Genomic DNA, 15,821 nt, shown 5'->3' with positions numbered 1-15,821 from the left:
AAACGCTTAATAAAAAGAATTCAGCAGTTGTTTCTTTTCTTTTTAATCCAGCCCTCTCTACACTTATATATTTTTCTTGTGAGTCATGAAAGTAGTTCCAATAATTAAGCACAGAGGAGACGTTAGCCCTCAGGACATTCTAGCAAAGGGTTTATTTGAACCCAAACCACTGTTTTTTCTTTAACAGGATCGACTAGTTTTATTGCCTAAACCCTCAAAGAGAGCCCTGCCAACTTATCCCATGTTCCAAAATTAACAAATGACACCAACGGGTCCTTTTCTGTAATATATGTTCAATGATTAAAAGCATTAAATGATGAAACTTGATATTGTATTGTTTACTGCTGCATGGGCCTGGCGCACCATTAAAAGGATAACCTTTTTGTGTTTGTACACTGAACATTATTAGTGGTGTAGAAAACAATCACTCTATTGTCCGAAACACTTGATTTTTAATCAATACTGTAGTTTACGTGTTCGGTTAATTGATGACTCTAAAATTGCCCGTAGGTGTGAATGGTTGTCTGTCTCTGTTCGTCTCGATGTGCCCTGCGATAGACTGGCGTCCTGTCCAGGGTGTACCCCGCCTCACGCCCAATGTCAGCTGGGATCGGCCCCAGCCCCCCGCGACCCCGACAGGGACAAGCGGTTGAAGATGAATGAATGAATGAACGGTAGTTTACATGCAAACATTTGTGGCAGATAGTAGTTCATGTTGTGGGGTTTAAACCCCTGACCACTAGATGGCAGTGTTGTTATGCATCTACAGCCATGAGACTCTTCCACTCTGACATAAAAAATGTATGATTATGGTGCTGTGTTCTTTATACTCTGACATTCTTGTGTTCAAATATATCCCTCTGCTTTCTTGCCAACCCTACACATTATACTATAAAGCACTATAATCCACTTGGTCACGACATACAAATTGAATAGTATGAAGTTGCTATCACAAAAAAAATGAATCATGTCATATGTCCCTTTTCACTGCTCTCTCTGTTCTGGTTACAGCTGTACATCTGTTATCCACAGACAGATTAAATCATGAGACTTGGCCATATCATAATTGTGAGAATAAATCAGCTGGAGACGCCAGATTGTCTCGGATCACTGGATCATGATACATTTTGGAAGATCAGAAGAAGCGTCTTTTGTGTCTGAGCCAACTTTATACATTATAGCAGCACAGTTGTCAGTAGAGAGACGGACTGCAGTGCTGCGGCACCCATATGTGTGTGTTTGAGAGGGAGGGGGAGAGGACATGCAATGTTTCTGCAAGTTATGAATAAGTTAGACGACTCTTTTATGCTGCCTTGTCACTTTTTGACCCTCCTGTGGATCGCCAAGGCCTACTGTTTACCCATTCTGTCGCCGTACCTTTCACGGTGGGCCTAATAAATGTGCAACAGCCTTGTAACTAACAGGCTGTATAAAAGGGACTTTATTGTCGTGTTGGGATGAATGGGGAACCTATAAATCAGTATCTCACAGCTTGGGAGATTACTGATGGTGGCAAGAAAACATGTCTTCCATCTGTATGGACAAAAGAGAAAGGAGAACAGGAGTCGATGCACTAGCCTTGACGAGGATGCTTTCAAGTAACATGTGCAGAGAGTAATGTATCAGACAGCAGTGTGGCGTCAGAGCCATCTTCCAAAGGCCCTTCTCTGGAATCCAACTGGCAAAGGCTGGACAGTCAGAGAAGGCGGATTCATTGATTAATGCATTATTTGTTCCAGAAGCCAGTTGCTCCACTAGAGCTCAGAAACATCATACTTAAATTGTAGTGACGGGACCTGCAGTGACTGCAGAAGGTGCCAGTGCCCAAACGTATGTCACCGAGGATAATATGGACGAGTGAAATGCTGAATCCAAAAGATGAAAAAAAGCAATAGAACAGGGAACAAATTGGGTTTGTATTGCTGTTATACTGTATTTTCATAATTAAAAGTTTATTTTGACATTGCAAATTATTACTTTTGTATCCAAAACATTTCTTTACCCCTTAAATTATACATCTTTCCATTTTCGTCCCCTTCTCCGGGGACGGTCCCAGGGGCTGCTGGCTAAGCAGAGTATTCCAGACGTCCCTCTCCCCAGCGATGTGGTCCAGCTCCGCCTGGGGGAACCCGAGCGATTCCCATGCCAGACGAGATATATCATCTCTCCAGCGTCTTCTCGCTCTTCCCCACGGGCCTCCTCCGAGTTGGACGTGCTTGGAACTCCACCATCTAACCCTTAACTTAAAGTCGATACTTAATTTTCAATGGTCTGTTCCAATTTCTCCCTGACTGAAGTGTATTTCTAAGTCTCTAGATTGAAGGCATACCATTAAATCAATTGTATTTGCCTGGAACATGTCATACATTACTTAATGCAGACCATTTACCATCCCTGCTACAGTTACATTTCATATATTGCTGAATTCAGTACAGCCATATACCGTATATACACGTATCATACACCCTCATAAGTAAATGGTAAATGGACTTAGTTATATATGTACTTATATAGCGCCTTTCTAGTCTTCTGACTACTCAAGGCGCTTTCACAGTGTTTTGTCACATTCACCCATTCACACAGACATTCACACTGATGGCAGTGGACATCTACAGACCATCTAATCTAATCATTCACACCACATTTACACACCCATGTGCAGCACGGGGAGCAATTTGGGGTTCAGTGTCTTGCCCAAAGACACTTCGACATGTAGACCGGGGGAGGTGGGAATCAAACCACCCATCTCTCGAATGTAGGACGACCCACTGAGTCACTGAGCCACAGTAAGTGATATATCTGTTATTGTACTTATGTGTTTGTAGTACTTTATTTCCTCCATGCATCCAGATTTTCTGTTTCCTCACTCATGCCCACTATCATGTTCCTGCCTGTTATAGGGAAAGTATTTCGTTGCCACTGTGTGCTCAAAGGGGGAATTGTTGGGTCTATGTAAATCATAATTAAGTCATAGAGTGTGGTCTTTACCTACTCTGTTAAGTGTCCTGAGATAACTTTTGTTATGAATTGGCACTGTAAGTAAAATTAAATTGAATTGAATTGAATTGAATTGAATTGAATTGAATTGAATTGAATTGAATTGAATATCAAGCTGCATTTGGGACCAACCAACGCTGGCATTATGAAATGAGTTCAGGTGTGTCATCGTGTGTTCGGCCTGGCTTTATTTGTTACTCCTAGGCTTAACCAGCGTGCACATTCTCCTTTGGGGTGGTGCCGGGAACAAACCCCCAGTCAAGTTCAACATATAACAAATCAACACTTGATCCCGCACTCACTTGAAGCTCTTTTATTTAGTCTTTGGTCGACGTTTCGGTCTATTGACCTCCATCAGGACCCAGTGAGTGCAGGATCAAGTGTCGATTTTGTATGTTGTACTTCTGTCAGAACCCTAACCCCGTCGAAAGCCTTTGGATGTCTTTGAACAGCTTTTCAAGACAGTAGAAAATGAACCTCCAGTGTGCCCTCTCGTTTAAGTGAGAAAGACAGAATCACAGAGAGCTGCAAAAAGGACACATGACTTATCCAGAGAAAATACACTGGAATATGTTGTCACAAAAGGAGAAGTCACTAAGTCTCCACCCGAGTGCCATCTGCTGATGGGCAGCGGTAAAACATCTTAGAGGATCAGTTTTTACAAATCTGTTTGTGAGGGCTGCTGTTGAGTGTTTCAACTGTTTAATGGTGAGACCACGGCAAACAACAGTCAATTCACCTGGGGCCAAAGGTGCAGAACTAAGTGGACTTATACTTAAATTCCAAGTTTAGCCTGTTAAATGATCCTCTTAGTTCATACAAGTAACACAATCTATATTAGCATAAGTGAATCATCCATCAGTCCAAAGACAAACCCATACGGAACAATTAGAATTCCCATCTCACACAATATTGCACATTTGCAGACGGAAACTGCTTTTTATTCAAATCCTCCTTCATTCATTTATCTTGTGTAAGGTCATCTCTCCTCACAGGACTCACAGGAGAGGAAACAGTCTGTCCTCATCAATAAACATCTGTGCGATTCTGGTGAAACAAAAGACACAACACAAATCAGGATATGGAAGGTCAAAAAAAGTCTTTCTTTCTTTCTCTTTCTCTCTTTTTTTGGTAAGACAACATTTCATTTTTTTGGGTATTAACCTTTATTTAAACAGGATATTCCTATTGAGAATCAAAATATCTTTTCCAGGGGAGTCCTGGCCAAAACAGCAGCATAAACGAAGAAGAAGAAGAATTCCTTTTATTTATCCCACAAGGGGAAATTACATTTTTATTTTAGTTATTATTATTATACATGTTACACACACACAGGCCCGAAATACACACATGCACAAACAGGACCTATATACATGCAATTAATGGAGAGATGTCAGAGCGAGGGGGCTGCCAATAGCTCAGCGCCCCGAGCAGTTAGGGGTTCAGTGCCTTGCTCATCAGCACCTTTGCAGTGCCCAGGAGATGAACTGGCATCTCTCCAGCCACCAGTCCATACTCAATTCATGGTCCACACAGGGACCCGAACCGACTGCCGTTCCCAGCCGAGTCACCTATGGACTGAGATACTGCCGCCCATAAAACGTACAAGTTTCACACTTAAAAACAAAAACAACACCCAACTAAACATGTGCAAACAGCATTAGGAGTAAAGAAACAGGCCAGTGCACAGATACAGTACATGTGCAAATTGTATTCAAAAGGTCCTTAATCCTGCTTTTGAGATGCTCCAGGCTGATGAGGGATTCCAGTTTGAAATTACCCTGTAGTGTGTTCCGAGATAAGGGTGCTAAATATTTAAGAGCACTTTCACCAAACACAGTGTTGGTTCGAGGAACATTGAAGATGATAAGGCTGCTGGAGCGGGTGCTGCAGGTTCTGGTGTTTCTAGGAGCCAGTAGAGACCACTGATAGGATGGAAGGTGATGTTAAATAGCCTTATAAAGAAACGCACACCAATGCTCCATCCTACACGAGTGTAGTGAACATAGTTCAATCTTCATTACACTCCCATGCAAAATATAAGCATCGACTTCTTCTGTACTAATGCTGTGTTCTATTGCTGTAATTGTATTAGATCGGTCAGATTTAGCAGTGATAAGGTTATTTTAATTGTTTTTTAAGCTCCTTTTGGCTTGGGTTTTGCTACCTTTTTAGATTCTATTGTTTTATAATCAAACTCTCAGATCTTCTACTGATGGATTCCTTAACACACACAATTAAACATGCAAGTAAATTTGCATCTGGACTTTTTTCAAACTATGATGGAAGACCTAGCAAAAGATTGCAGGCTCTGGGATGAATTTTTAAATGTATTTATTTAATTTGGTGTAAAGTGAGTCACTGTTTCATTTATATTAATCTTAATGGTCTCTGTTTTTCTTTTTTTACCCTAACTTAAATATTTACATCTACTTTCTTTTTATTGTCTCATTTAATTGTCTTTATTCTAATGTATTGCATTTGTATATATTATTCAAAAGCACTTTAAGCTATCTTTTCTATAAAATAGTGCTCCGCAAATGAAGCTTACTATTATTTTTTATTATAATTGTTATTTTTTATCATGTGGAAAATAAAGTACAGTTTCTGAAAAAGTCAGGCAGAAAAAAGAAGTATTCCCTAATCCCCTAACTTAAAGAGCTCTAGTGTTTGAATAAATGTTAAACCTTGTACTGTCAAGGATAAAGCCACAGGGTTTTCAACATCAGTAGGCTGAGGATGTTGGCAAATGCATGATGTGACATTTCTGTTGACTAATGTTCCGAGTAACAACAGGGAACCTCAAGTGTACCTATCCACAGCGAACATATTTGCACATAGGATGGCTGGAATTGATCTCATTGTGATGAGGTTGCTGCTGTTATCTTTCATCACAGGTCAGTGAAACATTATCTATCCCTTGATAGGTTTATAGTCTTATCTCCAACATCTAGTAGAAAGGCTGACCCTATCTACCTTCTTTCCCCAGGTCTAAAGGGAGAAGATGGTTCTGTATTTGCTGAACACCCTTATGATATTACATTTCCATGTGAAGAGGATTTAGTGTGCTTTCATGTATGGCAGCTCAGCACAAGCCAAACAAGTAATTACGTCGCCATAGTCAGTAATGGAGAGATCCAGACAGCCACATCGGAAGAGAAGGACTCAAGATGCACTCTGCAAATCAAAACTCTCACTGCGGAGGATGTTGGACGTCACCGCTGCCAACAAAGGGAAGATGTCTTCTCGCTTCAAAATAGTGAGTACTGTCAAGATTAAGGTGTTACTGCTGCGTGGGTTGATACAGAGTGTATTTCACCTGATAATGAGAAAGCTAAAAATAAAAGAAATATGTGCTGTAAACAATTTTTTTTGTATTTCTTTCAGCCAGCCCTGCGTTAAATCTCATGCCAGGCAAAACACTGTCGCTGCAGTGTATCCTCCTTACCTTCGGAGAGACAAGGCATTGCTATAGGTTACAACAGCAGGTCAGCCTGACATGGGTGGATGAGGCTGGCATCGAGATACAAGAGGACTCACATTATCAGATCAAACAGGAGTCTCTTTGTGATATCACCCTGACTGTCACCCTTCAAAGTCCTGAAAACAAGAAGTTTAGGTGCCAGGCGACTGTGGGTGAACAGGTTCAGACTTCGGTGGAGTTGCGGGTCATCGCCCCAGGTCTGTATTATCAGTCAGTAGACCCCTAGGTGTTGAATGCAAAACATGAAGAATAACACAATATTTTCTTTGTAGCTCTTAAAGGGAGAGGAAGAGGAAGAGGATTAATCATAGAAGTAGGACCTGAGGACCAAGGTACAGTATTATGCTTTGAGACCAACTTTGTCAAATATAAATAGACTACTTTGTTTAGATATGCTCAATAATAAAGATCACTGCATATAATTAATAATTCTGCAATTGTCAGATATTCTACTTCTGGATTTATCCTGAAATACTGTTTTTTTTTTTTAATGTCCAGAATTTGATAGATTATTCCACTGCTGTACTAGCTGTATGTTGTATGCTATATATATATATTTTAAATAACCAAGGCACTTCAACAAAAACCTTTATTGTGTGAACAAACAGAGAGCTAAATTAGAGAACAGTAACCATTGTGTCAGAAGAGAAGATTTAAACAATGTTTTCTTCGGGCTATAGGATTAAAACATGAACAGGAAGTGTAGAGGCCACAGCTTTGAATGACTTCAGCACATCTGCGCCCACAGGACATCACTAGTTTCTCACACTGCTCTGGTTTGACCAGGGTCCATTCTTCTTCAGTCTCTTCCTCAGTTCAGTAACTGTAGTGGGTTTCTTAGACATTACTTTGTTGTAAAGGATTTTCCAGAGATTCTCTATGGGCCATTTCATAGTTTTTATATTCTTAGCATCAAGGGACTTAATCTCCAGCGTATACATTACACCCAGGGTTCATATTATCTGGATTATATTGGAAAACACTGTATGGTTTGTGTTGAAAATACAAAGGGGCACTCAAATTTCCATTTAAATGTTAAAAGAATAGTTTGGCATTTTGGGAAACACACTTATTCTCTGTCTTGCCAAGAGACAGCTACCACTATTTGTCTGTTAAATATAAAGTTAGCTACTAGTACTACAGGAACATGGCCAAGAAATAGCCTACTCCTCACAACCCCCATAACTACGTAGTGTAGTAGCACATATTAAATCAATTAAATATTAAATGTCCATTCCTGAGCTTTAAAAAGCTACTGCTGTAGCTTTATAGCCTATTTGGAGTAAGCTACAGACATGAGACTGCATCAATCTTCACATTTAACTCTCCAACTATTCCTTTAAGGTTAGATGTGGATTTGGATGACTTGTTTCAGCGATAAAACACATTCTTTAACCTGTTAAATGATTTTAATTTGCATTTTCAGGTGGAGGTGGCAACCAGGACACGGTCGGCGCCGCTGTGGGGGTGGTGGGATGTGTGGTTTTGGTAGCACTGGCTGCATTGTTTATTGTGAACAGAAGAAGAACAAGTAAGTTCTACTATAACTTCCTGAACCTATAGAAAGGGTCTGTTGAAATCATGACCAATTGTCTCATAGAGAGGTAGACCATACACAGTCACTTCCAAACATGTCCCCATGCACACACAAGTTTTCTTGCACACCTTAGTCTTTGCAATCACTTACGTGTGAGCTACAAATATCCTACAAGTTCTGTTTGCAGTTGGGAAATCTACCTCAGTCTTTACAGCACTGAAAAGTCATATTTGGTTATATTATGATAAAAAACAAAAAAACATGAGTTTGTGCATTCCTATCTTTATTTTAGGCAGCCAGCTGCCGGATGAGTCTGATTATACTAACAACAATGTAAGTCAATTCTCTTTCAAGAAAATACAGAGCAAAATCTTTTGAGCTGTTGGCCATTTTAATTCATGTTAGATGTTTAGTTAATGAGTGTGTGTGTGTGTGTGTGTGTGTGTGTGTGTGTGTGTGTGTGTGTGTGTGTGTGTGTGTGTGTGTGTGTGTGTGTGTGTGTGTGTGTGTGTGTGTGTGTGTGTGTGTGTGTGTGTGTGTGTGTGTGTGTGTGTTTGTGTGCATCTTTAGGAAATGAACGCAGACGATGTGATCTACGCTGACATTAGTCTTCCCGTTGGCCCCGACAGAGTGTGGGTCCATGAGCGTGAATCCACTGAATATGCCTGTGTCCAATACAAATAGTCTGCTGTCCAACATAAAAGCTACGGTGTACTGTATCTTTCATTTGTGTGTGAGCACCTCCAGCTCCGGCCATGTTTTTTTAATAGAGCAAGTTGCACCACACCAAATCCGTGTAGTGTAAATTTGACCTTTAGAGACATGTAACATGAATTTGAATAGTCTACCACAATACCTTTGACTTCTCTTTTTGGCAATTTATTTAGAAATGTATTTCCTGAATTTCTGTAATATGATTTATTCAATGAAGTCAGAATTATTTGTTATTCATGCCGTTCATTTTTGTTGTCTTTGCCAAACTGTGTTTAGGTCCATAATAAAAAAGAGAAACTTGGATATTAAGTCTGCAATTATTTATGTATGGAACAAAACCTGGAGAAAGCCAGAAAAACAAACTTTATAAAAAAAACTTAAAATCATAAAGCAGGTCCATGTGTTGTATAAATAATGTTGAAGTATTGAAATGCTCAATCCATCAGGACTGCCCTATGGTTGTGATGTCACAACTATATAAGTGCAGCAACAGTGTCGTTACAGTCAAATCCCCGGCTGCAATGGGGGATGCATAGACGCAAAGAGTGCGGATGCGAAAAGACCCAGAAACACTAACCCAACACAGCAGCCTATAGGTTTTTTGGATAGATGCTTAAAGAGACAGGCACTAAAACGAAGCGTTTCAGGCAGAAGGTGAAATCAGAGGATATAAAAATGACTCTTTAAAGCGTAAACATATTCTAGTAGAAACCCAAAAAATAAGTATAAACTTAAATATGAGCATACTATGGGACCTTTAAAGACAATATGTTCCCTTTAGATATCCCTTTTCATATTTTCATGCATCCTGTGACCGTACAATATTAAAGTGAAGAACACAACGCAATGTCAATCTGCACATGTAATTCAGACGGGCACTTACTGTGAAACATCTAATTTTGGGTATTGGAGAAGCTGCTTTGACAGCTGTTGAATAAAGCAATGTTTAAGCAGTGTCTGCTTATTGATTGGTGTCCAAACCAGGTGGAGGAACTTGAACGATTTTGTGGAAGGCAACATAATTGAAAAAACAAAACAAAAAAAACAGAGCCACAGTCCAAAGAACACAGGGTTTGTTGCATAAAATCTCACCCAGCCACAGAGTATGTTTGGATTTCATTCTCTAGTGAAATGTTACTTTTGCTTGTGATGGTGTTTTGGAATTCATGACAAACATTTCAGGTGGTTGAGCTGGTCTTGGACACAAATCTGCAATTTTGCCTGCATGAGCAAACATGTTGAATTAAATTTGGAGCTGGCTTCAGTTCTAAGCTCTTTCTACTTTCTCCTGCCAGTACAGAGAGTCACACTTGGACACACACACACACACACACACACACACACACACACACACACACACACACACACACACACACACACACACACACACACACACACACACACACACACACACACAAACACACACACACACACACACACACACAGCAGGTGAGAGACTGCCGGAGCCGGTCCCAGCGTTGCCCTATTTGCATTTTAAATGCTTGCAGCCAGCCCACTACTGTGTTAACAGTGCAGTGCAGCACAGCTAATCTACACACCTAAGGTGTGTGATTGGCTCCAAGAGTCTGAGGGGGTTGAAGAAGGACGGTGGAGACACAAACATTGACAGTCAAGGGGGAAGATGAATATTGTGGAGAATCCGTATCAGGATGGTTAGAGGCCCCTGCGTCACATATTAAATTACATGAAAGCCGATGTGCTAGATTCTGTTCATTGATTCTTGATTTTGTATTTCGAGAGCAGGATGCAAAGTATGAAATCAGCAGGCTGCCTTTCTCTGAAATATGTTTAAGGTATTAAAGTGAATATAAGAAAAAGAAGGCAGAGAGGGAATGTCAAAGTGATAGACTAGCCATGAGTATGGTCTGAAACGCTTTCAAGGATACCAAAGTAAATAAAATGTTCTGATTTCAAAGCTGATGATTTATGTACTAGATATTTCTACAATACCGAGACTATTTATGTCAGCAATGAGGCACTCCGACAAAGTCAGTGGAAAGAAGTCATATTGAGTCATCTCTAAAAGCTGTGTTACTCTTCTTAATGTTCGCAACAATGAATGAAATATTTGATTATATAAAAAGAGTCTTTTCAAATGAAACGCCGCACAGACGGTTTCAGTGTAACCTTTCTTTAACTGCACTCCTTTTTCACAATGTTCACTTTCTTTGACCTTTCCTTACAAAACATGTCATCCTCCTCTTTTCAAGATTCACTGTAAATTCAAGGTAACAGCAGTGTCGCTGTTTGTATTTCAGCACACACACACACACACACACACACACACACACACACACACACACACACACACACACACACACACACACACACACACACACACAAACACACACACTGGGAAAAACATTTCAGGTCACAGACGACAAGCGAAGGAAGCTCTTTATCAAAAGAGAGGAGTTTGTATTCACACACACACATACAGACACACACAGACACACACAGACACACACACACACACACACACACACACACATGTTTTACCATACTGTTTAACAAGTGGGTGTCTGAAGGCATAATCTCAGCTTGTGATGTCAGGAACACAAACCAAAGCGGTGAAATTCTGGCTGTTCTTTTGTAAACCCCCACACACTCACACATTGTCCAAACAGCTGATAAGCTTTAGGGTCAAAGCCTTGAACCCCAGTGAACTCAGGCACCAGCTCGTCTGCCAAGTGCTCGGAGCGGACAGTGGGGGCCAAATGCTGCCGTCCCCTGGTGTGTGTAGGTGTGTGTGAGTGTGTGTGTGTGTATGGGTTTACAGTAGTGGCAGTGGGGGGTTGGGGACAGTCACCGGGATTGTTGTTCGTGTGGAACAAAAGGCCTTGATTACTGAAATCCTGCAAAAGGCAGGAGGGGAGGTGTTAAAAGTGATACATGTCCACGCTGTCTGCACATATCCACTCTAATCCACAAAACAGGCCCTTACGCTGCATCTGGACCTCAGACTGAAGAATACATACAAAGCCAATCCATGGTTGTAGAGGACAGAGCAAGTTCACTGCTATGTAGGCTTTCTTTTGCATGGAGGATGTGAAGATTAACAAGCACTAAAAGTCTCCCCAAACTACATCTGTGCAACCACTTACCACATAAGATCATATTCTTTTTTAAGCAGAAATGACCCTTACTGTCCTTTGACGCATTTGACAAATCACCTTGAGAGTGAACTGCTGACGTTTGCAGTTGGCTCTGACAAAAGGCAGAGTGAAAACACGTTGATAAAAAAAAAAACCTGAAGGCACCGATACCTGTTTGCCTACAAGGCCGCCTCTGTGCTCTGATGGCCCCCTCACACATTGGCTTTTGTTATAACACTTCACATTGAAATTGACCCTGGCTGTTGTCTGCTTGAGTGGGAGGGGGAGGGGGAGGGGAAGGAAGGGGGGGTGGGGGGTGTCTCTCGCAGAGACACAAAAAAAAAAGCGAATCGACGATTAACAATTTCCTGAAGGGAGGTGCTGCTTTATCACTCCCCAAAATCTCCTCTGCTCCGCGGAGGACGGGACACTCTGGAGCTGCCGCACGCACACAATGGACTAAAAATCCCCACAGAGAGAGAGAGAGACACATCCACACTATCAGCTGTGAAACCCTTCCGCTGCAAACAAGTGACTTATTTGCTGAGTCTCTGGACGTCAGGTAGGAAACGAATCGTTTTAAATATCGTCCTGTGCTGCGATCAATAAAGAGGGGATGCGTTAGTTTAATTGATTTTATTTGTCAATCAAGACGCGCGTGTTTAGGTTGCGTTTAAGTGCAAGAGCTGAGGGGTTGGCGAGAGGCTACAAACTCTGCTTATTTAAACTCCTCAGGTTCAGTTTAACTTTTAAATCACAAACATGGACAAACAAATCAACGAGAGCCTTAAAACGGCACAAAATGTTGGCGGAGCACAAAGTAGGCCGTGTGTGTATGACTTTGAATTTGATTTGACTTAGTTTTGCTTAGTTTAAAACAACACGATGAGGCATATTCTAACTAGGGGGTCTAAACTAATTTGTAGAATGCCCATAAGCACAGCTATGATGTTACATTTGTAAAGAAAACAAAACAAAAAAAACCTGCAGTATATATTAACTTATTTGTGCAGGGATGAATCTAGTGCAATACATTGGGAACACGTGAGATGTGTTTATTTTGTTGTGAGACCAGCGCCAGTAGCTCTTTGATTAAGCTGCAGCTGTTTCCCTGAGTGTGAATAAACCACACATTTACTTAAAGTACTCTACTGATAACAAAACCATGAACACATTTCCTATTACCCTGTGGTTTAATATCACAGAACATCTCCTCAGAATCATCACTCATCCTCCATTATTAACTTTTGTTTGTGTCCGTCGCCTCCTCCCCTCCAGCTCTCTTCAGATCCTCAGGTATGATTCAGAGGAAGGAGGTTGTGTTGTCTCTTATCGGGGAGCTCCAGGAGGCCACAGAGAGCTCAGGCCTGGACGCTCTGACCAGAGTGGCCCTGGAGGTGGACCAGGGCCTCGCTCCGTTCCAGCTTCCTGAGACCCCCTGTCAGGATTTCTCTGATTGGGCGGGCGTGGATGACATTGCTCATGGCCTGTACCCGCCCGATGCACCCATGGGCCTCCTGCCTCTAAACTGCAAGGGAGAGGGCAACCTGCTGTTTGATGCTGTTAGCATGCTGTTAGTGGGCAACACTGGACTTAGCTTGGAGCTACAGGTGAGCAGTGATGGTTTATATTCTCCGTCTGTATGGTCTAAATGTATACTGTTGCACTTAAAACATCAATACAGACTCTTTCTAGATGCGTACTTTGTAATATTAATTTAATTAATAATGTTCCCTACAGGTACGGACAGTCGTGGAAATGGTGCTGTGGAAGAGATACTATCTGTCTGGGATGATCGATTCAAAGATGATGCTTCAGGCTGTTCGCTTCAGCCTCTGTGCTGAAGAGTCTGAGGACATGCTCAACCTCCCCGTTACAGTCTTGGAGGCCATCTTTGACGCAGATGTCAAAGCGTCCTGTTTCCCCGGCTCCTACGCCAATATGTGGCACGTGTACGCACTGTCGTCAGTCTTACGGTTTAACATCTACTCCATCTACCCCATGTTCAACCTCAAGATCCGACCCTATTTCAACCGCATCATACGTCCAAGAACCTGGCCTAAAGACTGTGAGCCACTAACCCTCCACATCATGTGGTCTGGCAAACTGCAGTCTGAGTCGTTGTTCAGGCCGAACCACTTTGTGGCGCTGGTCCATACAAGTGTCCTCGCACTCGGAAGCCCCCACAGCGAGCAGAGGGTGTCACCGACTAGGAGCGAGGAGCTACTGAACCAGGACCCACAGCTCTCCTACCCGGGCCTGAAGGACAAGTACAACATCACCAAGAGAACCTTCTACCGCTGGAAGAGACAGACGCAGGAGCACTGCAAAAAGTCTGCGGCCAGGTACGAGGCAAAGTATTTCCTGCAGGCATGCTACTTGGAAGGCAAGCTCATCCCTCTGCACCAGTTTAAAGAGTTTTTCCCTGACATCTCAAGGTCTTCGTACTACAACTGGAAGCACGAGCTCATTAAATCTGGAGGAAACTTCTCCACCTCATCATCCACCGGAGAGATTAGTCCTGGAGAGAGCACGGAACAGGAGGCCTGGTCTTCACCAGAAGCAAAGCAGGATGAGCCAGATCACCATGAAAGCGTGGCCAGTATGTTCGGTCTCAGCCTCGGCAAGCTGGATCTGGAGAGGGCCCAGAATGTAGCTCACATGCAGGAGGCTAAGCGCTGTCTGCAAAATTGCATCGCCATGAATGCCAACCTCCCCTTCAGGATCTTCAAAAGAAATTTCCCGGGGATCTCCAGATCAACCTACTACAACTGGAGGAGAGAAGCCATGCTGTACAATGGCAGTTACAAAGGCAGCGTTGGCAGCAGCGAGGACAGCTCAGATGCTGACAAGAGTCCAAAAAGTCTTTGGACCATCCCGCCTAACATCAATCAGCCCTTTGTGCCTAGAATGAGAATCTGCGGGCGGAAACACAAAAGTTTCATGCTGGCATACATGAGTAAAAAACAGCTCCGAGATGCCGCAAAGCTGCATGTCCAGAATTACAAGTGGTCCCTGACGAAGTTCAGACTCAAGTTTCCATCCATGTCCCCTTGTTTCTACTGGTTGTGGCGTGGCAGTCACAACCGAAAGAAGAAGATGGTCACGCAGAGCGCCAAGATTAACCTTCCGGAGAGTTTGGAGAACAATGCTCCGGAAAACAAGAGTGTGGAGAGGGGGGTGGCTATCCAGCCTGTGTTCCCGTTTGTTGACAATCATAAATATCTAGAAACTTCCCCCATGCCCTCCTTTGATGCTCCACATTCAAAGCACACCCTTCACGGCAAGGCACCCATAGATGAGCAGATGTTTGCGATGGATGTTGTGGCTCTGGCCAACTTCAAGGCCAAGGCCAAGTTGTTCCTGCAGCAACGCTTTGAGGAGAAATCCTTCCCCACGTTTAAGGAATTCAGGTCCTACTTCCCCTTCACCCCGCGCTCGACGTACTACATGTGGAAGCGGGCTTTGCATCATGGGGTGTCGCTGGTTCACGGGTAAATGTACAAAGCTTTTATCTAATAGAAAGGGGAGCGACATGAAAAGCTCTGTTGAAGAACTTCTCCACCCCCAAAACCCCTCATCCATCTATCCATCTGTGCATTTTACTGTTAACATACTACCTACGCATACTGTTGACTTCGTGTTTATGTGTCCTTAAAGACCAGTACATCAACTTAGCATCTAAATGTGTTCTTCGGCTGCCCCACCACCACAGCTCATTCCTCCCTCCTGGACATTTGCACGTGTGTGAAAAGAAACTGAGTCGTGGGTCAGTCTAAGCCCTGCATGTCACCCTCCAGGCAAAAGGCAGTTCAAAGCTGTTGTTTACTGGCATCTTGTTTGAAGTTGTTCTCTTGTAATCCTTGCTAAGCATTGTACTCAGGGTCCTTTTTATTTTTTTCAGTTTCCATTGAAGTAAGTGTTAATGCTTAAATGTATCATTTTTTTGTCGATGCTCGTGATATCCCGGTGG

At 42.4% G+C, this 15,821-nt stretch overlaps 1 protein-coding gene across 1 annotated transcript; it reads left to right on the top strand.

Annotated features, from left to right (window-relative positions):
- Positions 1-13,146: 13,146 nt before the first annotated feature.
- Positions 13,147-15,346, top strand: vrtn (vertebrae development associated; the record flags this gene model as incomplete). Its single annotated transcript, XM_083934263.1, has 2 exons — positions 13,147-13,458; positions 13,589-15,346. 2 exons carry the CDS (start codon positions 13,147-13,149, stop codon positions 15,344-15,346), a joined length of 2,070 nt encoding a protein of 689 aa, XP_083790389.1.
- Positions 15,347-15,821: the final 475 nt, after the last annotated feature.

The sequence above is a fragment of the Echiichthys vipera genome, assembly GCF_963691815.1.
Source record: "Echiichthys vipera genome assembly, chromosome: 19".
Taxonomy (NCBI): domain Eukaryota; kingdom Metazoa; phylum Chordata; class Actinopteri; order Perciformes; family Trachinidae; genus Echiichthys; species Echiichthys vipera.
Note: the sequence above shows the minus strand (reverse complement) of the source record. Positions and strands in the feature narration are given on the sequence as shown.